Consider the following 24,804-nt stretch of genomic DNA (forward strand, 5'->3'; position numbering starts at 1 on the left):
AGCATCTGTTGTTGCCTGAGTTGTTACTAGTAACCATTCTGTGTGAGGTGGTATCTCATTGTGGATTTGATTTGTATTTCTCTGATGATGAATGATGTTGAGCATCTTTTCATGTGTCTGTTAGCCATGTTTTCATTGGAAAAGTGTCTATTCATGTTTTTTGCCCATTTCTTCACTGGATTATTTGTTTTTTGGGTGTTGAGTTTAGCAAGTTGTTCATAGATTTTGGATACTATCTCTTTATCTGATATGTCACTTGCAGATATCTTCTTTTATTCCATCAGTTGCCTTTTAGTTTTGCTGATTGTTTCCTTCCCTGTGCTGAAGCTTTTTATCTTGATGAGGTCGCAATAGCATTTTTGCTTTTATTTCCTTGCCTCCAGAGACATGGCAAGTTAGAAGTTGCTACTGCCAAGGTTAAAGAGGTTGTTGCTTGTCTTCTCCTCTAGGATTTTGATGGCTTCCTATCTTACATTTAGTTCTTTCATCCATTTTGAGTTTATTTTTTCTGTGGTGTAAGAAAGTGGTCCAGGTTCATTCTTCTGCATGTCTCTGTCTAATTTCCCCAACACCATTTACTGAAGAGACTGCCTTTTTTCTTAGATATTCTTTCCTGCTTTGTCAAAGATTAGTTGGCCATACATTTGTGGGTCCATTTCTGGGTTCTCTATTCTGTTCAACTGATCAATTTGTCTGTTTTTGTGCCAGTAGTATACTGTCTTGATGATTATAGCCTTGTAATACACCTTGAAGTCCAGAATTATCATGCATCCTGCTTTGATTTTCTTTTTCAATATTACCTTGGTTATTCAGGGTCTTTTCTGGTTCCATGCAAATTTTAGAACTGTTTGTTCTAGCTCTGTGAAGATTGCTGCTTTTATCTTGATAGGTCTTACATTGAATATGTAGATTGCTTTGGATAGAATAGACATTTTAACAATATCTGTTCTTCTAATCCATGAGCATGGAATGTTTTTCCATTTCTTACTGTTCTATAGTTTTCAGAGTACAGATCTTTTGCCTGTTTGGTTAGATTTATTCCTAAGTATCTTATGGTTTTTGGTGTAATTCTAAATAGGATAGATTCCTTGATTTAGTTTTCTGCTGCTTCATTATTGGTATAGAAATACAACCAATTTCTGTACATTGATTTTATATCCTATGACTTTGTTGAATTCATGTATCAGCTGTAGCATTTTTTTTGGTTGAATCTTTTGGGTTTTCCACATAGAGTATCATGTCGTCTGTGAAGAGTGAAAGTTTGACTTTCTTCTTGCTGGTTTGGATGCCTTTGATTTCTTTTTGTTCTCTGATTGCTGAAGCTAGGACTTCCAGCAGTGTATTGAGTAACAGTGGTTAGAGTGGACATTTTTGTCATGTTTCTTTCCATAGGGTAAAAGCTCTCAATTTCCCCCTTAGGATGATATTAGCTGTGGGTCTTTCATATATATGGCCTTATGATCTTGAGGTATGTTCCTTCTATCTGTACTTTCTTGAAGGTTTTTATCAAGAAAGGATGCTGTATTATGTCAAATGCTTTTTCTGCATATATTGAGAAGATCATGTGGTTCTTATCCTTTTATTAATGTGATATATCACATTGATTGATTTGTGGGTATTGAATCAGCCCTGCATTCCAAGAATAAATCCCACTTGATCCTGGTGAATAATTCTTTTAATGTATTGTTGGATTTGGTTTGCTAGTGTCTTGAGAATTTTTGCACCTGTGTTCATCAGGGAAATTGGTCTGTAGTTCTCCTTTTTGGGGGGTTTTGGAATCAAGGTGATGCTGGCCTCATAGAATGAGTTTGGAAGTTTTTCTTCCATTTCTATTTTTTGGAACAGCTTAAAAACAATAGATGTTAACTCTTCTTTAATGTTTGGTAGAATTCCCCTGGATAGCCATCCGGTCTGGACTGTTATTTTGTGGGAGATTTTTTTATTACTGATTCAATTTCTTTACTTGTTATGGGTCTGTTCAAATTTTCTGTTTCTTCCTGTTTTAGTTTTGGTAGCTTCTATGTTTCTAGGAATTTGTCCATTTATTCCAGATTGCCCAATTTGCTGGCATATAATTGCTCATAATACTCTCTTTATTGTTTGTATTTCTATGATGTTGGTTGTTATCTCTCCTCTTTCATTTGTGATTTTATTTATTTGGGTCCTTTCCCTTTTCTTTTTGATCAGTCCTTCTAGGTATTTATCAATTTTGTTAATTCTTTAAAAGAACCAGTTCCTGGTTTCACTGATCTTTTCTACTATTTTTTTTTTTTATTTTGCTGTCATTGATTTCTGCTCTAAAATCATTACCCTTCTTCTGCTGTTTTAGGCTTCATTTGCTGTTCTCTTTTAACTCTTTTAGGTGACAGGTTAGGTTGTATGTTTGAGACCATTCTTTCTTCTTTAGGAAGGCCTAGATTGCTATATACTTCTCTCTTATATTGCCTTTGCTGCATCCCTGAGGTTTTGGACTGTCATGTTTTCATTTTATTTCTGCCACTGCTTTATGTGGATTGACTTTTTCATTATGAACAACTTAGCCCATGACTCCTTTTCTAAGAACCAAGTGGTTGTTCTCTATAGAGAGAAAACTAGATTCTCTGTTTTCTACACTGGTAAGGGAGGGTCTTTTCTTAATCTCTCATTTGGTTTCTAAGTTTGTTCTGGAAAAACGGCCTTGAGAGATGGCCTGGCTCTGGTGATCCAGAATGAAGGGGGAAGTGGCAGTATGGCTGCCTAGGCAATGAAGCATTCAGATCAGAGTACTTGTCAAGATCTGACTTGCACTGACATTTGTTCCCAGAGTCCTCCATCATCACTGCCTGTGGCAGAGGAAGGCAGTTTACCTGTGGAGTTCTTTAATGGGATGTTTGGATTTTTAGAGTCAGGAAAAATGTCCAGTCTTTTGTTGTTGTTGTTGTTGTTGTTGTTGTTTACAAAATACTGCAGTTTGTAGTTTTCCCTGGAAGATATATATAGAGAGAAGGGTGGCAAGGCATCAGAAATTGTAGGAATGTGTTACCACTTCTAGGGTCAAAAGGACAAGGAGAAGAAATAGCATTTCTGGAATCTGGTGAGAACTAAAACCACAGAGAACAGGCTGCAGTTCTTGAGAAATGCAACTACTGTAAGGATAAGGGTCTCTGTGTGTCAGAACAGGAATGCTCCATCCTCCCAGTCTCATCTGGAAGCCAGCTGATGATGGAGCTTGTAGAGTCAGCCTTCTAAAAAATAAACATGTTTTTAGGATGCATGGAATTGTGCTGGTTGGGTTGGGTGAACCAGCCAGCTGTGTGGTATGTGGCCTACCTAAGCTCAGGCGTGAAGCTGAGCGTCGGAGGTCTCATTGCTATGTTTCTAGTTGTTGCTTCTTTATTATTGGACTGGCTGAGGGAGCAGGTGAAAATGCCTGGTTCCTTGCCATTTGTTAATCAAACCTTGGATAATCAGAAGTTGAATCACATTTCTGAATGAGAGCATCTTAAAGATTAGCATGTTTTTGGTTAATATGAATAATATTAAATGTTGAATGAATTATAATATGAAATTCTTTTGAACTTTAACATTGTAGGTAGTACACACCTTTAAGGGTCATAAAGCAGAAATCCATCTGTTGCAACCCTTTGGAGATCACATTATCTCTGTTGATACTGACAGCATTCTTATTATTTGGCATATATATTCAGAAGGTAAGAATGAGCCAATTATTGCATTATTTTGGGGGATAGTATGTATGTAGCTAAAATTAAACACAACTTCCATGTCAGAAGTTTCACATGTAATCAGAAAAAATTTTAGACTCTTTAATATATATGAGAAAAAAGGTTCTGAGTAAAAAAATGGATAAATAATTTTAGTTAGCTAGCTGAGCTAACTATAGTATTTATAACCTGTTTAATCTATTTATCTCAGCGAATGCATTTTCCATTGCAGTTCTCCAAGCTTGGTAACATGTTAATTATTTTCTCTGTAGAGAGCATTTTGGTATATGATTACACCTGAGTAATTCTTGGTTTGTATTTCAACTTTCCATAAAGGAGATTATGGTAGTAAATTTGAAGATCCTGTAATCTAAAAGAAAGGATGCATTCTTTTTTTAAGAAGATGAGTCAGTGTTCTTTAACTTTGATAGTCTAAATACAGTCGTACCCAGCTATGTTCAGTGGAAATGTATGAGAAGCAGTGTTCTTAGTTTCACCAAGGTTTGCCTCTTAATTTTTACATCTTTGAGTGACCCATCAATCTCCCTAGATACTTGGCCTTTCACTCCATGGAAGAGCTCAGTATAAGTATTTCACTTGGAATATTCACTCTACCTGTTGATCAAATGATAAAACTAGAAAGCTGATCCCTTTTTTTAAGCCTTATTTTTTATTCCTATAAACCAGTTCAGCAATGAGTAAAATTTTTAATAGTACTGATATCAGAATTTTTTAAAACTTTGACAGTCTAAATTACATTTACAAGTTGCTCCTCATCACATTTGTTTTGATTTCTCAAGGAGTGTATAAAGGTTAGTATGTAAGTCTTTGATTTATATTAGAACATAAATTTTTAGTTTTACTTTAAGGGCTAGATATATGTGTATATGAAAAATAATTACATGTTGTTTATAACTTTTACTTTTGTAGAGGAATACCTACAACTGTCTTTTGATAAATCAGTATTTAAAATTTCTGCAATTTTGCACCCAAGTACCTACCTGAATAAAATACTTCTTGGCAGTGAACAAGGAAGCCTACAGTTGTGGAATGTAAAATCCAAGTAAGCACTTTATTTAGAATATAACATAGGTGGTTCCCATCTTATCCTTATCTATCATTCCCTAATGCATACTTAAGCCTCCCAGTTCTCCCTGGCTTTATATGTCTACCTGTTGGGCCTTCTATAAATACACCTACCTTTGGAGTTGTTACTCACTGTATGACATAGACAAAAGGTAGCATGTGGTCCTGGCACATGGCAGGCAGCTTCATAAATACCCATTGAAAAGTATATACTAAAGGCCCTAATCTGTAAAGAATCCATATAGCTATAGAGAAGATTCTAGTAAAGTAACATAAGGTAAGAAAATAATTATGTGTCAGCCACTGGACGGCGTCCAGTTTTCAATAAACTGAAAAGGTAGAAGAAGGTAAAGTCAATCATTGTTAATTTAGTTCTGGCATTTAGGAATCATCTTCCGGGTAAAAATACTTTCATGATCAACCACAAACTTGTTGAACATCTACTATAATATTATTGGTATAGCTGGAGGGCTAGATAAATGGTTTTGAGTACTTCTACCTGTTATTTGAACATTTATCTAGAGAAAAAAGTGGTAGCTAAGTCTTTGTATAGCCTGAAAAAGACAAAAATATTTGACCATCCAAATTGTACTTTCTAAAGCCCTCATAAATTTGAAAGGGAAAGTAAGATTATCAAAGGTTTAACTTTTATAGTTCTAAATCAGTGTTTTCATTCAATTTAACAGATATTGACTACCTACCCTTATAGGCTTGGGGATAATGACAGAAGTATTATCTCTACTCCTACATTATATATTGAGGCTCTTTATATGATGTTTACACACTATTGTACATTAAATATTCATTGGATAATCATTGAGCAAACTAATCTGTGCCCATTTGTTGAATTTACTAAGTGATTTAATATTTACTGAATATCATTATAACAATTTCAGAATCTTTGTTTCTTCCTGGACTTATTTATTATTTGTGGTTTGAGTCTATAATTTAGAACAGCATCACTATTTTCCTGTAACAGTTTTATAACATAAGTATCATAGTTATATCCCTTTTGGTAATATTCTTCTAGAAATAGATTGCAGTGAAAAAACAAGATCCACCTACATTCTAAGATGGTTTTTTGTTACAGTCTATAATATAAAATGATTTTTAGTCTTGTTTTTTTTTGTTTTTTGTTTTTTTCTATTTCTTAAGGCGTTGGCATAGTATAGTAGCTACTAGCAGCATGGGGCATAGATAGGATCTGGAATTGGTCTGTCTGGGCTCTATGAATTATTAGCCATATAACCTTAGCTTAATTGTTTCACATAATTATGTTTCTTTCTTACCTGGATAATGGTGATATGTACCTCATGGAATTGTTTTTTTTTGAGTATTAAATAGTTAATATATATACTTGAAATAGTGTGGGGCAGAGTAACAACTTAAATATCACCCATTATTATTTCACTTTTTAATATATAGTTGATTTTGTTTCCCTAAAAAATAAAAGCTTTGAACTGTTTTTCTTCCTGTAGTAAGCTTCTGTATACATTTCTGGGATGGAAAATTGGAGTAACAGCTCTTCAGCAGGTTGGTATTTTTCTGTTAAGTCAAAGAAGAAATGAAGTTAGTAGTATAATCTTTAAGTTTCAGGGGTCAACCATATTTTTTAGACCTAAAGACAATAAACTAGTTTATTTTTATTAATATTGCCCTAACAAGTAGTGTTTTGGAAATGTCATTAAAAAAAAGAATAAAGCTTTTGCCTGTAAGCATTTATGGAAATCTTTTTGCCTGGAGTTAGGCTCTTAAATCTGTGGTTGCTGTGGAAGTATTTCCTGACCATTTTGTCAGTGTGCAGTCCAGTGCCTTGTGCAGAGTGCAGATGTTGGAGATGAGTTAACAGTTGTTGAGTACAGCAAGGGAGATTACAGGTCATGCAGAGAAATTTGTCAGAATTTTGAGTGTTGTAGCTTGGAATAATTGGGGCCCAAATCCTAATATTTCATTAATTGGATGTTTTTATGAGTCTGCAGAACATGTATGAATGAATGATGATTGAACGTAGGTCTGCATAGAATCTTACATTCGACACCTATCCTGCCAGTGTACCCTTGTCCTTCTAAATGTCTGTTGCTTATACCTGCCCAGTTTATATTCATTCTTTCATTTTCTCTTAAAACCGTCAACCTTGCTCTGCTTTCGCCTACCTATAAGACCCCAGATGTATCAGATGATTTGGTCCCTTGAGGGCAAGGAATCATACTTGTTTTAATATCCCCAGGGTCTCATGCATAATGGTCACATAATGGTAGATTAATAAAATGTTTAGCCTGATTCTATTCTGCAATGGTATTGGACACTGATCTTCTGTCCTAAAATAGAGAAACTTATTATAGAGCCTATATATTAGACCATTGTATAAAATGAAGATTATATTCATAAATATTAGAGCTGGAACAGACTAATTGTTTTATGGGTTTTGTTTCCTTGGATAAAGAATTGTCCACTTCCTTTATAGTTGGATTTTTATGTTGCCATGCATATGGCAAGCCTTTATATGTTTTCTAAGATTGCTAAGAGTTGTATCTCTTTTTTGTTTTCTTTCCACTCGTTGATCTGTAGTGTTTTCATACATCAGATTCCTTTTCTTTTATAGCTGTTTTCTTACTGAGTCAGCTGTGTTTGGGCATGAGGAGATTGATGGTGACTACCAGATTTGAAGCTGGGAAGTTAACTTGGGAAAAATCATTCCTAAATATTTTCATATGAAATAGCAGTCAAAGTTATGCTAGAACAGTAATACTTAGTAGGTTTCTTTTTTTGTTTGTTTTGCCATCCTCAGAAAGATATTCCATAATTTCTATTACATAAGTAATGATGTGTAACATAAGGATTATTGAAGCTATTTTGATTAAGAAAATAAAAAGTTGAGTAATTTAATTTTCAGGCACCAGCTGTGGATGTTGTTGCTGTTGGTCTTATGTCAGGTCAGGTCATCATTCACAACATTAAATTCGATGAAACATTAATGAAGTTTCGTCAAGACTGGGGACCTATTACTTCGATTTCGTTTCGTACAGGTAACTTTTAACTTATTTATTGATAAGAGTTAAGAACGTTTAAAATATATACGTTGAACCTTGCAGACGTTTTCCAAGTGGATGTTTTCTTGCAAGTTGATGTATTTAATAGAAATAAGTGAAATACTGCATTACTAATAGCCATAGGGATATGGATAGATTATTGGTGTATAGTTTTTTCCAACTTTGTTTATAAATTAAAGGGATGGAGAGAAGAATTGTGAAGTTTGGTTGTTTTATGGTGCATGTGTTTCTTAATGTAGTTTATTTTTAATAACAGATGGTCATCCAATAATGGCAGCTGGAAGCCCCTGTGGCCATATTGGACTCTGGGATCTAGAAGACAAGAAGTTAATCAATCAAATGAGAAATGCACATTCTACAGCAATTGCCGGACTGACATTTCTCCATAGGGAGCCACTTCTTGTCACAAATGGTGCCGACAATGCTCTGAGGGTATTATGATTATTGTTGTTATCATTTTCCTGGCTTTTACCCTGGGGGTATTGTAAGCCTGTTTTAATGTATTCGCCTGAAACCTAGAAGATAAAAGGAAAATGGATATGATAATGGTATAGATGAAACAAAAAGCACAGCAGGTTACATGATTGCAATGAAGTGAGAGTTACAGTTTATCACTCCCCATCCCCTTCTCCAGCATCAGGAGACTGGCAACCACTACCCAGTGCCAGTTGATATGTGTAGATGATGATCTGACTGCTTGCAGATCACTTAACACTTTGTGAAAGAATCTTACCTTTTTATTTCTTGGCAGATATGGATATTTGATGGTCCCACAGGTGAAGGCCGGCTTCTGAGATTCAGAATGGGACATAGTGCTCCTCTTACCAAAATCAGATATTATGGACAAAACGGACAGCAGATTCTTAGTGCAAGTGAGTTTCTGCTTCCTGTGGTTAGTTTATTCCAGAAAGTATTGAGAGCAGGGTGCTTAGGAATTATTAAGTTTGATATTAATAAATTTTCTAATTCAAATACCCTTTGAGTGATTTGGAAATCTGGGTAAATGAGGAAATTCTTTTTGAATTCTTCAGGAAGCACTGTAGGTATTATCTTCATTTGGAGTGTTACTTTACATACTGATCCTCATAGACAGGTGGTCAGATTCTGAAACATTAGCTCTTGCCAAGTCTAATAATTTGCTGAAAGTTATTAGCACCTCATATTATCCTTTGTTCTTACTAAATGGCATTCTATGCACAGGTGAATATTATAATGAAGTAGTTGCAATTTAGCTCTCTTTTTAAAGTATCCCAAACTGTAACTTCAAGTTTTAAGAATCTATAAGATTCAAATGATCCATTGTTTTGATGAAGTTTGATAGGTATTTTCTTTATATATCAACAGGTCAAGATGGAACTCTTCAGTCATTTTCCACAATACATGAAAAATTTAACAAGAGTTTGGGACATGGTAGGTCATTTGCAAGATGAAAAAAAAGGTTGCTTGACACAAAAGAAACATTTCAAAATACTGTGAGACAACAAGAGGAGATTTCATTGATAAATTTCCTTTTCTTGGATGAAAGTTAAAAACCCTTGTGTGAAGAGTAATAGAAAGATTCTTAACATCAGTATTGCTGTCGAAGTGGTTGAGTGCTGCTTTAATGTTATTGAAAAGAATTAGGTATCTTGGGTGATAAAAATATACTGCTGCCACCCAGAAGACGTGGATGATCTAACTTGAGCTAAGTGTAGAGTGTAGGATTTTAAACATGGAAGGGACCTTAGAGAAAGCATCAAAGTAAGCAGTGTCCCATCTTTTTGCAGAATCAACTTGCTTTATTCTGTGTCTTTTCCCATAGTTTCCAGCCTTTGCAAGATTTTATATATTCAAAAAGGTTTTCTGTTTTATTCATAATTACTCCTCTTTTTAGCTACGATCCTGGCTATTCGTGCTTGTATATACTTCCAGATGAGTTTCAAGATCTTTTTATTTTTTTAAGGATCAGTTTTTAATCAGTATCCAAGTAATACTTCTAGACATTAAATTGGAGAGATTCGATATCTTTAAGAATCTTCACATCTATGAATATAATATATCCTCATGCAAGTTTTTATTTTCCTTAGTACCTTAATGAAGTTTTGTTGTTGTTGTTGTTGTTGTTGTTGTAGTTTTCCTCCTGTTCGTCTTGTATATTTGAGATTATTCAGTGATATCGTATGTATTTTTATATAATTTCCTAATTTTTTTGATAGTGCTATAGCTATAACCTTTGTTCATTTTGTCTCTACTTGCAATAGTATTATTAGTATTATAGTATTAGTACTATTATTATACTATTATTATACTATTATACTATTAGTATTATTATACTATTATTATAATAGTATACAATTACAATTGTAAAAATAGTATAATAATACTAATAGTGTTATTATTAGTATTTAGTAATATATAAGAATATATAACATGTAATTACTAAATAATGATTATAATTTTAAATATTGCATTGTAGGGACTCACTGTTTTTATTGATTCTGTATTTGGTCTAATGAAATGATTATTACTTCTAATTATTATTTGGTTGTTTCTCTTGATTTACATGACTATGTGACTATCATTTCATCTATAAAAAGTGTTTTTTACCTTTGTTTTTCAATTATTTATATCTCAGTTTATTTTCTTACCTAATTATATGTACTGAATTTCAAAACTGATTAAGTAATAGTGGTAAAAACATCATCTTTATTTGGTTCCTGACTTAAATAAGAATATCCTGAGCTTTATAGTTACGTGATAAGGAATAGCTTCTGTTTTATGTTCATTTTTCATTAAGAAGGAATCATAGCTATGTTGTTTTCTACCTCAACTCCAGGATTAATAAATAAAAAAAGAGTCAAACGTAAAGGACTTCAGAACACCTTGTCAGTAAGACTTCCACCCATCACAAAATTTGCAGCTGGTAGGTAACTTGACACTGTGTTCCAAGTTCTGCTTTTCTGTTTTTCCGACTGTTTTTAAATTTTCTTCATTTCAAAGCATTTGCAGATATTAATAAGCATTCGGAAGTAACTCCAAGTGCATACTAATCTAATGTGAAGATGAAAAAGAAGTTATTTATAGTTTGAAATTATCTTTTAATTTCAGGTTTTGCTCTTCTCTATAAGAGCTATTAATAAACGGTATTTAGAATTTCATTTTGTAGCCCTTTCTTTTATTCTCTTATATGTCTGGTATGATGTGAGTCATTAATATAAAAAGCTAAAGCTGAAGAACATAAAGTTCTAATTTAATCAAAATGGGAATACACTGAGGTCTTAATATACTACATCATTCTATGGTGTTTTTTTCAAAGAATTGACTTTAGGAAAAATGTAGATAATGTGGTTGGATTATTGAGTGAAAACTACCATAGAAATAATGCACCATTTCCGTTTCAAGGTTATTATATCAACCTGGTGATGGTTTCTTTCCTTTTTTAAAAAAAAAAACTTTAATTTTGACCACCCTGCTTTCCATTTTTTACCTTAGAGCCTGAGTTATCTAAGACATCTGAATCATGTCACTCAGCTGCTTAAAAATCTTTCAGAGGCCCTTATTGGCTGTAGGATGTAATCTCCTCTTATGAACATGGCTTTCAGGACTCTGATATGGCCCCAGTTGCCTTACCTGCTTTCCATCCTTCTCAGGAAATGCATCACTTACTTGCCTCTTTTTGTTCAAGTTACTCTTGAACCTATTTGTGCCCCCGCCCCCAATTAATTTGTTTGTTTTATTGCTTCTTTCAGGGAGCCATTTATTACTGTCCTTAAGTCTCTTAGTAAACTCTGAGTGCTTTTATAAGACACTATCATTCTTTATTATAATTTCTTCTAATCAGAATTAAAAAAATATTTAAGATTATTTTTGAGAGAGAAAGAATGTGTGAGCAGGGGAGGGACAGAGAGAGAGAGAGAGAAAGTCCCAAGCACGCTCCTCTCTGTCAGCACAGAGCCTGATGTGGGGCTCGAACCCATGAACCGTGAGATCGTGACCTAAGCCAAAATCCGGCTCAACCAACTGAGCTACCCAGGTGCCCCCAGAATTTCTTGTTAGATTGGAAGCTCATTGCTATCCAAAATTACCTGTCCCTAGTGCCTAATGATAACATAGAATATTATATGCTTAATAAGTAGTAGATAGATGAATGAGTGAGGGAATGAAAAATAAATTGACTTATGCTTTTCATTATATTTTAGAGGAAGCTCGTGAAAGTGACTGGGATAGTATCATTGCTTGCCATCAAGGTAAACTATCTTGTTCAACCTGGAACTACCAGAGATCTACAATAGGCTCTTACTTTCTCAAGCCAAAAGAGCTAAAGACAGATGACATAACTGCAACAGTAAGTGAGCCTGAGCTTGTTATAAGAGCATTTTCTCCTGGAAAAATGTCCTGTGGCAATCTTGTTATTCTCATGTTTATTAATAATCCTGTTGGTTTAAAGGATAGTTTAACATTTGAAATTATTCCCTAATCTCAACTTGACAATAAACTATAAAACAAACAAACAAATGAATGAAATTATTCCCTAATAGTGTTAAATTTTCCAACTGTAGAGAATTAGTTTAGGTTTAAATTAAGTTTTGCTTAATTATATATAGTATATTAGTTGCTTTAGTTTTCTAATTAATGTAGGATTACTCAGAATACCCTTTGAAGGATGAATTCAGCATTTATCAGTGAATGTTCTTACCTTAATTATGTTGAGTATACAGAACTGTTATTAATGAATGTGACTCTTAAGGTTTCTTTCTTGATTTCTTTTGATAAAGAAGTAAGATTTAGCTAACTCTTTAATGATTTATAGATATAGAAGTTATTTAAAGCCTTTATTGTCTTATATTTGTCTTTTGAGAAGAGAAATTGTAGAGAAATTCTAATTGAGTTCTAAGCCTTTCTTAAATACAACTTTCATTTTATACATATATATATAATTTATTTTATTTTTGAGAGAGAGAGGGGGAGAGAGAATCCTAAGCAGGCTCCACACTCTTGGCGCAGAGCCTGATGCCAGGCTCAAACTCACAAACTGTGAGATCATGATCTGAGCCGAAACCAAGAATCGGACACTTAGCCGATCAAGCCACCCAGGTGTCCCTTAAATACAGCTTTTAAATGCCATGTTTATGTAAAAGTTTACTCCTTTTAAGAAATTTTGTTTTTGTTTGCTTTTGTTAGTCCACTTCTGTTGTGTTCAGATTTTTCAGATCTAAAGAAGCGATGCCAAATTTGGTTTGCAGAATTGTTGTTTCTGCTTTTTGGAGTGTTGTTGTTGTTGTTGTTGTTGTTGTTTTAGTGAGAGAGAGAGAGACAGAGAGAGAGAAAGCACACATCTGTGTGGGTGGGGGAGGGGCAAAGGAAGAGGGAGACAACGAATCTTACTCAGGCTCCGTGCCCAATGCGGAGCTGACGCAGGCTCTCAATTCTAGGACCATGAAATTATGACCTGAGCCAAAATCAGGAGTTGGATGCTTAATTGACTGAGTCACCCAGGTGCCCTGCTTCTACTTTTCAAGAAACAGTTTTATTAATATAATTTACAAACCATAAAATTCTCTTTTAAAATGTTTGGTGATTTTTTTAGTATATTCATAGGATTGGGAAATCATCACTAAAATCTAATCAGTATTATTTTAGAATATTCTTATCAACTCAAGAAGAAACCCCTTTCTTGTACTTCCCCTCTCCCATCTCCCTAACCTAGGTAACCACAATCTTATTTCTTTGATTTTCCTATTCTGGGCATTTAATGTAAATGGAGTCATACAATGTATGGTCTTTCTGATTGGTTTCTCCATCACTTAGCATAATGTTTTTAAAGTTTATTCATGTTATACCATTTATAACATACTTTACTCATTTTATTGTGAATAATCTACATTTGTATAGAAACCACATTTTAGCCATTGATTAGTTGATGCCTTTAATGTTGTCTACTTCTTGACTCTCATAAATAACGCTAACATTAGTGCAGTAGCAGAATTTTCACAAAGGGAGTCATGACACCAAGGCTTTTCTCTCCAGGAAGAACTTTATTTGTGCCAGCACCTCTCAGTTGGGTTTGTTTCTGAAGAACTGAGCCCTGAATGCCATGTGGCATAATTTCTTGTATGTTTTCTATTTCTTTGTCTACTATATATGGTAACACACAAACATGCAGTCTGATTAAGTGGTCTCATGTTACAAGGTCATGAGGGATGTTGTTGTCACATGTACATATAGCCATTTTGCCCTGAGGTTTTATTTTGTTTTGTTTTGTTTTGTTTTGTTTTCCATTCCCTAGAGAGGGGACCCTAGCACACATAAGTTTTTACGTGAACATATGTTTTTGTTTCTCTGAATTTATACCTAGGACTAGAAGGGTTGGTCATAATGCAACTCTGTTTAACATTTGTGAGGAACTGCCAACCTGTCTTCCAAAGTGGCTGCACCCTTTTATACTTCCACTAGCAATGTATAAGTGTTTCAATCTCTGTACATTTTAACCAACACTGTGATTGCCTGCTCTTTTGATTATTGCCATCCTGGTTGGTATGATATAGTGTCTCATTGTGATTTTAATTTGTGTTTCTCTAGGGACTCAATGTTCAGCCTATTTTCATGTGTTTATTGACTGTATGTCTTCTTTGAAGTTATTTGTCTTTTTATATTAAGTTGTATTACTTGATTATGTATTCTGGCTCTAAATCCCTTATCAGATGTGTGATGTGCAACATTTCCCCCCCCATTTTGTGGGCTGTCATTTCAGTTTTTTGTTGATATCATTTTCAGTGTAGGAGTTTTTAATTTAATTAAGTCCAGCCCCCCTCCCCCCGCTTTTTTTCTCTGGTTTTTGGAAAATCATTGCCTAACCCAGGGCTATGAAGATTTACTCCTGTGATTTGTGCTAAGGAGTTTCGTAGTTTTAGCTGTTACATTTAAGCCTATAATCCTTTCTGAGTTAATTTATGTGTATGGTGTATGTTGGGTTCCAAGTTCATTCTTTTACATATGAATACCTACTTGTCTCAGTATCATTATTCAAAAGACTGTTTTCCCCCTACTGAATAGTATTGGTGTGCTTGCTAGAAATAAATTTGACATGAATATGAATATTTCTAGATTGTCAATTCTATTCCATTGTTTTATATGTCTGTCTTTATGCCAGAACCACTGTCTTGACTATGGTTCCATTGTATTAAGTTTTGAAATTAGAAAAACTGAATCCTACAGGTTCTCTATTTTTTAAGATTGTTTTGGCTATTTTAGTCTCTTGCATTTCCATGTGAATTTTAGGATCTGCTTGTAAGTATCTGCAAAGAAAGCAGCTAGGATTTTGGGAGGAGTTTTGTTGATACTGTAAATCAATTTGAGGAGTGTTACCATATTAATATTACTTCTCATCCATGAACATGGGATATCTTTCCATTCATGTAGATCCTTAATTTCTGTCAGCAATATTTTGTGGTTGTCTATTTACATGTCTCATACTTCTTTGGTTTCCTGGTATCTTATTCTCTCTAATACTATTATAAATGTAGTTCTTTCCTTAATTTTGTTTTGGATTGTTTATTGCAAGTGTATTGAAATACAGTTAATTTTTGTGTACTAACTTATCAGTTAACCTTGCTGAACTTATCTATTCTGTTTTTTAGTGAATGCCTGTTTTTAACTTATTGAAAGTGTAATTACATAGTTTATTCTGTTTTGTACACAGCATTTTGAAAATATGTATGCTCTATTCTCCATAGTACAAAAATTCAGTTTTAAGCTTTTATACTATTTTCTAAACCATCGAGATTTTATCTTAAGCTTCATAAGTTTACCTGCACAGTTTTGAGTAGTTTTTGTAATAGTAGTGGTAACGATAATTATAGCTAACATTTTTTGTGTGCTTACTTTCTTCTGGGCTCTGTGCCTAACACACATTATTTATTTATTTTTTTGAGAGAGAGAGAGAAAGCACATATGCATATGTGAACACATGAGGGGAAGAGGGACAGAGAAAGTTGGGGTGGAGGGAGAATCTTAAGCAGACTCTATGCACAGTGTGGAGCCTGACACGGGGCTCAGTCTCACGATAATGAGATCATGACTTGAGCCAAAATCAAGAGTCAGACACTTAAATGACTGAGCCACCCAGGTGCCCCTAAGAGGCATTATTTTATATTATCCTTGCAGCTGTCCTCTGATGTTGCCTGTTGTTAGCCTCTTTTATAGACAATAAAGTTGAAGCTTAATATAGTAATGATGAACATCCTAAGGATATGTTTTCAGTTTATATCTGCTGTAGAAGCAATCATATAAAGTAAGGTAAAGAAATTAGGCAATGGAATACTTTGACTTTAGGAGTGTTGTGAATAAATTAAAAATTAAAGGCCACCTGAAATATAATTCTTCTAACTTTGTAAATTTCAACTGCATTAACTTTGGTTAGGTTTTCTTTTCTTGGATAATTTCTGTATACTTCTTAGAGAATGGATATAGAATAAAGCAGATATTTCTTATACACCCAAGTACAATGACATTGTATTTAAGAAAATTAATGAAGCAGTTCATTTAGCCTGCTTCTTTTTTTTAATGAGGTAATTAGTAGGTGAAAAGATATTTGGAAACCATAAAGTATAGTTAAAATGTTAGTTATATTTTTTTTTTGTATCACTTGTGTTTAAATTTTTTTCCCCAAAGGCAGTAGATATAACTTCTTGTGGAAACTTTGCCGTAATTGGTCTCTCAGCAGGAACTGTAGATGTATATAATATGCAGTCTGGTATTCATCGAGGAAGTTTTGGCGAGGATCAAGGTATTGAATTTATTTCCTTTTCTTATTTAAAAATATAATAATATAGATAGATACAAGGCTAATAACTAACTGTCTTTGGCATTTATCAAATTCTTGAGTGCCAGGCATTTTGCTAAGGTTCTAGATGGGCTATCATCAACCCTATCTGGCAGTTACTGTCATTATCCCTACTTGAAACACCATGTTGAAATACTTAAAGAGAATGAAGTTGCTGATAGATCAGGGGAAAGTAGATATTATACAAATTAAAATTTGTGTTTTCTTCCCCTTTTGTTAAACAAAATCTTAAGCTTTCTGGCATCAACCTGATGGATATTATTTCAGTTACAGCAATATAATAATTTTCTTCCTATTTCCTGAAATCTAGATTAATTTTAAGACTCTAAGGAAGCTAAATAGAGGGAGCTTAGATATTTAAGTGAAGGAATCATTCTTTGTGTAGTGTTCAGAGAAGCAATGCCATTTCTTACTTTTTTTTCCTTTTAACATATGCTTTAAAGCTCATAAAGGATCTGTTAGAGGTGTTGCAGTGGATGGCTTAAACCAGTTGACAATTACAACTGGTAGTGAAGGATTACTCAAGTTCTGGAACTTTAAAAACAAACTTTTAATACACTCTATGAGCCTTGATTCATCTCCGAATATGATGCTGCTACATAGAGACAGGTAAAGTTTTTCCTTTAATGATGATGGATTTTCTTTTTGATGTTTTTGGTAAAAGTCTTAAATGATTTACCAAGTGGTGAAATCATACATTTAACATAAAAAAATTTTTGTTTAATTTCTCCACAGGTATACTTGATTATTAACAAAATTAAAAAGACTATGAGATCTTAATGTGAAAGGTTTGTTGGTTTGTTTATTAAAACTGGTCTATTTATCTTGCTAGTGGCATTCTGGGACTTGCCTTGGATGATTTCTCCATTAGTGTTCTGGATATTGAAACTAGGAAGATTGTCAGAGAGTTTTCTGGACACCAAGGCCAAATAAATGACCTGGTAAAATGAACTTGATATTTAAATAAAACTTGACTAACTTCTGTTTCTATTTAGGTTAAAATATTTCAAATAATTAAAACTATTATCCTTAAGTAGCATTAAGTTTTTCATATGAGATATTCAAAATAAATAATTTGGAAACTAATTTTCAAAGAATAGAGTTTTAAAGAAAAAGACAAAGAAATGTAATATTTCACAGGGAGTTAATGCTGTGAGATTAAAGTATAAATCTCAGAGTTCATCTTTTTCTCTTAAGCTCTAAGCAAGGCTAAAATATCCTTTGGAAAATAAATAATCTATTGAAACATAAGTATATCATTTTATTAAATTAGGCTGAGAAAACTCATTTCTGATTTTCTGCATGCATAACAAATGAATAGTAGGAGACCTTGAATATCTGGTATCTGGTTTATTCCAGTTTAGTGTTATTTCTAGTTTAGATTTCTTAACTCTAGAATAGTTTAATCATTTAGTTTAAAAATCAGTAGTTTAAAAATGTATTTTAGCTTACTATTATGGTGGGATATAAGATATGATAAAAAGTACTCTAATTTGAAAAATATATATTGAGGCTATATTAAGTTTATACATTGTTATTTTTCATCAGTTACAGACACTTTGATTCACTTGAAAACAGGAAAAAAATTAAAATAAAATCTGGGCTATTTAGTGGAGATTATAATATCTATATTTATCCATTCTTGTACCAGAAATCAGCATTTTATCTGTTCCCATAAAAATATAGGGGGAAAAAGTCAGGAAATTGTGTTGTTCTGCAGACAGGAGATTGGCAGATCAACAGAATTTGTTGTGACATCATCTGTATAAATGGCAGGAGTGGAATGATTTTGATGAAATTTTTTGATGCATTTTTAAAACCAGTCGGTGCCAGCTTGCCCTTTGTATTTCTTTCCTTTTCAAACCTTATTTTGAATTTGTATGTCTGGAATTTCTCCAGCTCAGTAATACATTATTCCTGTTCAGTTCAATCTGTGAGCATATAATACTTTTACCTATCAGAGTCATTTTCCCTGGCCTTATTGTGCATGATCCTATACATTGAGCTCACTGTACCTTAAGGTTTGAGTTGCTGCTGTGTCACTGCAACTCACTGAACAGATTGGAGGCCACTTACTCCAATATCACCTGTTAATATGGATGGTCATAATCCCTGTGGTGTGTTTAGACTCCTGGATGAATAATTAAAGGTTTTTGTTTTAGGTCTGCTTTCACATATAACCTGATCTAAGCCTTATAACAGTTACGTGCTTCAGGAAAGTGAGAGCTATTTATCCATTTACAGCAATAGAAAATATATAGCTTTATTAAGGTGGCATAAGTAGTTTATTATTTACTTTTATTTTGAAATTCTAATTATTATGGTTTTAAATTACATTTTGAATTACTACATTTTGGAATTAAAACATTATAAAAGGAGATCTTTAGTTGAAGCTACAAGTAAATAGAAGTAGTAGTTCTTCAGTAATTTTAATATTTTAAGAGAGTTTGCAGTCTTGTCTTAAAAATCATTTTGGACTCTTAGAAAGCCAGTCTAATATATAGACTCTTTAGTGAAATATAGGTTTTGTTTCTTTCACAGAACTTTATAACTGAAATTAGGCTAATGAAATATTTGATTGAATGTTCCAGAATAGCAGTTTTATGCTAAAAATGTCTGTAGTCAGTTTGTTAATTGTCTCTAAATGTAGGAGGTTATGTAGTAAAAAATGAAAATTGGATGATACTGTTAATTTTTAAAACTTTTTATAATACGTATAAAAGCATAATTCTTATTTAAATCCAAACAGTGGTATATAAGAAATGATTTTTTTATAAGATACGGCAGTCTAAATTTTATTCAGACTTATTTTTTCATGAAGCCTGCATCTTGTTTTCATTTCTTGCATTAAGCCTTTAAATATACAGGCATGAGTATACACACATAAATACACACACACACACACACACACACACAAACACACACATCATATATGTATTCAAGTTTTTCTTTTAATTTGAAGGCTTTCAGTCCTGATGGTCGTTGGCTAATAAGTGCTTCAATGGATTGCACTGTTAGAACTTGGGACCTTCCATCTGGGTGGTGAGTTTATTTTTAAACCCCTAGTGTCTGTCACAAGATTTCTCAATCATTGTCTTTATATGTAACTTGTACCTATAGTTAATGGTTTGTGTGTCTTTTGAATGTGAATATATTTTGGGATTTTTCTAACCTTACTCTGTTTTATCCTTGGAGTGTTTTAGATCTCATAAACAGCAGGGAGTAGCGCTATAAAAGATAATAGTGAGGAAAGTGCAACCCCTCTTAGGTTTTCTTTTCCTGCAAAATTGCAATATAGAAGTGAGTTGCATACATTTTAAGAAAGCTTATTTGAAGTTTTTGATACTCCAAAATAGATTTCAGATTTTAGGACTGCAAATTCTTAGTATCTCGTTGTTGTTGATATTATATTTAGTTAAAAGGTTGAAAACCTTAACTTGACTTTTATATATTATGTATTTTCTGTTTATCACTTCTTGTTTAAGATACCTTAAAGTAATGAAAATGTGTTTCTTATAATTTGGGTAAAACCGAGCAGTGTGCAGAAATCCGTTTCATAGATTGAAACTTGTTACAAAAACAGTACTTAAAGTTAAAAATTACCTACTTCTGTTAAATAATTTGAACATTGGAGACCTACAGAGTGATAGCAAGGGAGCAACCTTTTTGTTAAAAATTATGTAGGAATAGATACAATTTAAAATCGTATCACTTAACAATTGCTTAGAGTATGAGAGTAGGGATGGAACCAGTGAAGTATGTATTTTAACAGGAACATACTATAAGGGAAAAATGAGAAGGAATATGATACTTTTTTAAACCTTGAAATATTCCTAAATTATACTCTGTCCAATTGTACTTCCCCTTTTCTCAGGAATTGGTAAGTTTCTACTTGAAAGCAGTTTGACCTTTACAAGGGAAAAACCCTGATAGACTCATTTCCCTTTAAGTTTGGTATAGGAATGAGGCACATACCAGTGTACATACCAGATTTGGAATATGCATAGCAAGAGTGTCTAATAGGTCCAGCTTTAAGAACTAGGAATCTTTTCCAATAGGTGTGTCTCTCTTTCACCTAAAATGTAATAAAACAAAATCTAATTAGTTGGCTGTGTCTTCTGACTTAAAAAAGTTCACTTAAAGTTTGGACTTCTGTAATTTTTAAAAACTCCTTTTTTTTAAATACTAGATTAGAAATACTGGTTGTCTGTTGCTTTTTAGACTATCTGCTGAAAATGAACATTATAATTAAATTGCTTTGTAGTAGGAAAGCTGTACAAGGTATACACCTTTTTAGTTTCAGTTCACATTTGACGGGGGAGATGGGTTAGTGTTCAGTAGTACTAAATTGGTAAAATATTTTTTAACAGTGGTAGGGGGCACCATGAAGCGACTGGCTCTTGATTCCAGCTCAGGTCATGGTCTCACAATTCATGAGTTTGAGCCCCACACCAGGCTCCATGCTGACAATGCAGATCCTGCTTGGGATTTGGGATTCTCTCTCCCTCACTCTCTGCCCCTCCTCTCTCTCTCTCTCTCTCTCTCTCTCTCTCTCTCTCTCTTGCTCTCTCTCTCTCTCTCTCTCTCACTTTCAGAGTTAAAAAAAAAAGTAGTAAACATTCGAGCTCCGCTTTGGGCTCTGTGCTGACAGCTCAAAGCTTGGAGCCTGCATCAGATTCTGTGTCTCCCTCTCTGTCCCTCCCTAACTCATGCTCTGTCTCTGTCTCTCTCAAAAATAAATAAACATTAAGTAAATAAATAGTGGTAAACTTTTGTTTGGAATGTAAGAATTAAGATCTGAAACCAGCATTCAGAACCATCAGTCTTTGACTCAATCTTTAGTTTTTTGCTAAAAATTTCTTATTTCAGTAAAACGTTGAACAGATTTAAATCTGACCAGTTTTCAACTCTGATACCTTATTTTTAGATGAACCCTGAGACAATATTAAGTGAATACAAAGGAAAGCTGGGACAAACAAATGGGCAAAAAAATGAGTCAGTCATGTAGAGGTTGTTAAAAGAAAATCTAATAATTTCTACACTGATTAGACTGAAGTATATTTCAATAAAGAAAAACATAAATATTTATTTGGTTTGGCTATGAGGCAGAGTGCATGAGAAAGCTTGAAAAACAATATCAGACAACTGCTGCTGCCTGATTGCAACTAAGCTGACTTTTATATGTGCTTACATTTTCATCTTCCCTCATATCCTAATAGCTGTAGTTACTACTACTGTTATTAGTCCCATTTTACAAATGAGGAAATGGAGGCTCAGAGGGAAGTGAATTACCCAAGGTTGCATAGTTTGTGACTGACAATTTGCTGTAATAAGCACAAGAGAAAGAAACAGATTTCCCAACAATTGTGATATCAACTTTGCCAACTTTGCTTGGTTGTGTAATGTTCTGAGGATGAATTGATTTTGTAGAAGATGATAAGGAAGTAAGGATCAGTATTTCATCATACAAGCCTAGGTAACTGTTGGGATTTTTGATTCTCCCTTTTTTTTTTAAGTCTATAATTAGTAGGGCAACCTTTGGATATTCCTAGTTCTTCAGTAAGCAGTTTCATCATCTACATAATATGTTAAATATTTCAGAGTGAATTGACTTCTTATAGTCGGAAAAGTGAAACTATGAGCACACCTGTGGGTGTGGTAACACACATGTACCCATCTGCAGTGCCTATCTAGAACAAATTGGATGGGTTTTGAACTGTTTTCTGTAAAATGTTTTTGTTTTTAAAGTGCTGAAAATTTTCCCGTGTTTGTAGAATTCTCAGAGAAGCAGAGTTGAAATTTTTTTCCCTGAAATTATCTGGCATCCATTTCTTATTTCTGGTTGTTTTTAACCTATTAGAAATTCAGATTGAACCCCTTTGGGGTAAGAAAAATATAAAAGTGAAAAGTTAGTAGAATTTTACATTTTGTTCTTTCTCACCCTCTGACTCCTGCTCTCTGTGGAGCATTACATGAAAATAGTTGTAATACAGCATTGTTTTGCATTTTTCACTGAGACAAAACCGTTCCTTTCGTTTCTTTTCTTTAAGATTCTTTTGTAAGGTAATTCTGTCCCTTTTGAGATTGAACATTTAGATGCTGTGTGCATTTGCTCAGAATATAATCAGAAATTATTTACTGTTAACCTGTATATACAAGTCTCTGCTTGAAAATCTGATCCTTAGAATTTTATTAATGTTTGCTCAAAAAAATTACAGTTTACCTGGGACTTCTCATCTTGTGGGATTAGCAGAAGGCAGTGTGATAGCTAGGTCTGAGGTTAAGCCTGTACACTTACGCATTATGAACTACGGTGGCAGTGTAAAATACTGTGTGTGTGTGGAAACCACCTTTCTTTAATTTAATGCTTTTACATAATAGAGAGCCGGTCCACCCACGCACAACAGCTGTGGAAGTCAAGTTGCACAATGAATTTGACAAAATAATTACAGTATCAAGTAACATAAATTTGCTCAACCATTAGATTCTCTTTTTAACAGATTCTAAATGTATTAGGAAGTTTCACCCCTCATATAACTTTTAATGGGCAAATATTGATCAAGACAGAAGAAATGGTAAGATCTGAAACTGTTGTGTTTAGGTTTAATCTTTATCTGTACATGCTGAGATAATGTTTCTGCTCTTGGTTGTTGGCGTAAGCGAATTAGCATAAATTAATGTAACTGTCTCTGGTATATAGTAAGTGTTTAGCAAACATTTCCTTTTCCCCCACGTCCCTTTAATCTAAGAAAAGCCATTCTTGTGAGCTTCCAAAGTAGGTTTGAACAGAAATCAGGTAGGTTATTACTCATCTTTTCCCCCAATAACTAAGAATTAAACAGTAGTCATTGTCCTGAGCACACTTCAGTGTGTGTTTGTCTTCAGTGCTCCTAACTTTAGTTTTGTTTTCCTATCTAGCATTCATTACTTAAAGTTTACATTTTTAATTACTCTGAGCAAACTGAGAAAGAGATTTTATCATGGAAAAAGTCACTTACGTCAACACTGGAGAGTCTTCATTTACATTTGAGCTGCTTAGAGTGTATTCCATGAATCAGCAGTGTAGGCATCCTCTGGGTCTGTATATTGAGCTGTTTATTGTATCTTTAATTTCAATAGTGGTTTTATGGAGTTGATAGTGATTAAGTGTTCAGATTGCTTGGGTGACAATCCTTGACCCAGTTGCTTTCTGTCATGAGCAGGTTTTTAAATCTTAATGGGGGGCGCCTGGGTGGCTCAGTCAGTTAAGCCTCCGACTTCGGCTCGGGTCAGACCTCACCTTTGTGGGTTCGAGCCCCGTGTCAGGCTCTGTGCTGACGGCTAGCTCAGAGCCTGGAGCCTGCTTTCGGTTCTGTGTCTCCTTTTCTCTCTGCCCCTCCCTCTCTCATGCTCTGTCTCTTCTTTATCAAAAATAAGTTAAACATTAAGAAAAGGTTTTTTTTAAAACGTCTTACTGGGCCTCATTTTTCTGATCTGTATGGTATGGACATATCTACCTTTTGAGGGTTGTGAGGATTAAATTGAGCAGACTAACGGGCTCAGAGTATGATCTAACCTGGACCACTAAAAAGTGTTAATTTCTATTATTTTTTAATTTGTTTTATTTAATGTGGATTTGAAACTTCATTTATTTTGCTGTGCCTTCTCATGGATAATGAATGTATCAGCTTCAGAGAATAAACTAGTTTTTAAAACAACCATGACTATGCTTCTCTTAAAGTAAACAAGGTGCTCAAACTCAGCCAGTGTAAAAAGTCTCCACTACAAGAGGCCAATGGGTTAGACCTTTCTTTCTACTCCTTAAATCCCCTGTGTCACATCGCTTCTCGGCCTTTTGGCTAAGATCAAGCGTAGTAGGATCTGTTCTTCAGCTTAATCCCCTCTGTCACTTCCTGCCGCCACCGTTCTCGTTCAGATCTTTATTGCTTGGTTAGATGACTACCATCATAATCTCACTATACTTCCTGTTCACATATCTTCTACATTCTGATGGCAGATTTTCTTATGAAAGTGAGGATTATACCACTATCTGCTCAAAAGTCTTTAGTGATTTTCCATTGATTAAAAGATAAAAGCAAACGCAAATGTATGGTATTCAAGGTGCTATATGCAGCCTTATGCTTATGTACCTACTAATTTACCAAAC

General features: G+C 33.9%; 1 protein-coding gene, 1 long non-coding RNA gene and 1 pseudogene across 3 annotated transcripts in view; 2 read left to right on the top strand and 1 right to left on the bottom strand.

Moving 5' to 3' along the window:
- The window catches only part of WDR36 (WD repeat domain 36), a 42,754-nt gene that overhangs the window by 5,453 nt on the left and 12,497 nt on the right, over window positions 1-24,804 (top strand). For both annotated transcript variants that reach the window (XM_029942688.1, XM_029942689.1), the window contains exons 4-16: window positions 3,572-3,689; window positions 4,632-4,764; window positions 6,266-6,320; window positions 7,681-7,813; window positions 8,094-8,269; window positions 8,589-8,709; window positions 9,182-9,247; window positions 10,653-10,739; window positions 12,016-12,161; window positions 16,487-16,601; window positions 17,102-17,267; window positions 17,491-17,599; window positions 19,621-19,700. In XM_029942688.1, coding sequence (XP_029798548.1) covers window positions 3,572-3,689; window positions 4,632-4,764; window positions 6,266-6,320; window positions 7,681-7,813; window positions 8,094-8,269; window positions 8,589-8,709; window positions 9,182-9,247; window positions 10,653-10,739; window positions 12,016-12,161; window positions 16,487-16,601; window positions 17,102-17,267; window positions 17,491-17,599; window positions 19,621-19,700 — 1,505 coding nt within the window. The remainder of the gene's footprint in view (window positions 1-3,571; window positions 3,690-4,631; window positions 4,765-6,265; window positions 6,321-7,680; window positions 7,814-8,093; window positions 8,270-8,588; window positions 8,710-9,181; window positions 9,248-10,652; window positions 10,740-12,015; window positions 12,162-16,486; window positions 16,602-17,101; window positions 17,268-17,490; window positions 17,600-19,620; window positions 19,701-24,804) is intronic.
- The window catches only part of LOC115294719, a 29,065-nt gene continuing 10,462 nt past the window's right edge, over window positions 6,202-24,804 (bottom strand). Inside the window, exons 2-3 of the long non-coding RNA XR_003910085.1 lie at window positions 20,646-20,733; window positions 6,202-6,332 (exon numbers count right to left, since the gene is read on the bottom strand). This is a non-coding gene — a long non-coding RNA (uncharacterized LOC115294719). The remainder of the gene's footprint in view (window positions 6,333-20,645; window positions 20,734-24,804) is intronic.
- Window positions 24,477-24,686, top strand: LOC115295011 (annotated as a pseudogene).

This window comes from Suricata suricatta, chromosome 6 (genome assembly GCF_006229205.1).
Source record: "Suricata suricatta isolate VVHF042 chromosome 6, meerkat_22Aug2017_6uvM2_HiC, whole genome shotgun sequence".
In the NCBI taxonomy this organism is placed as follows: Eukaryota; Metazoa; Chordata; class Mammalia; order Carnivora; family Herpestidae; genus Suricata; species Suricata suricatta.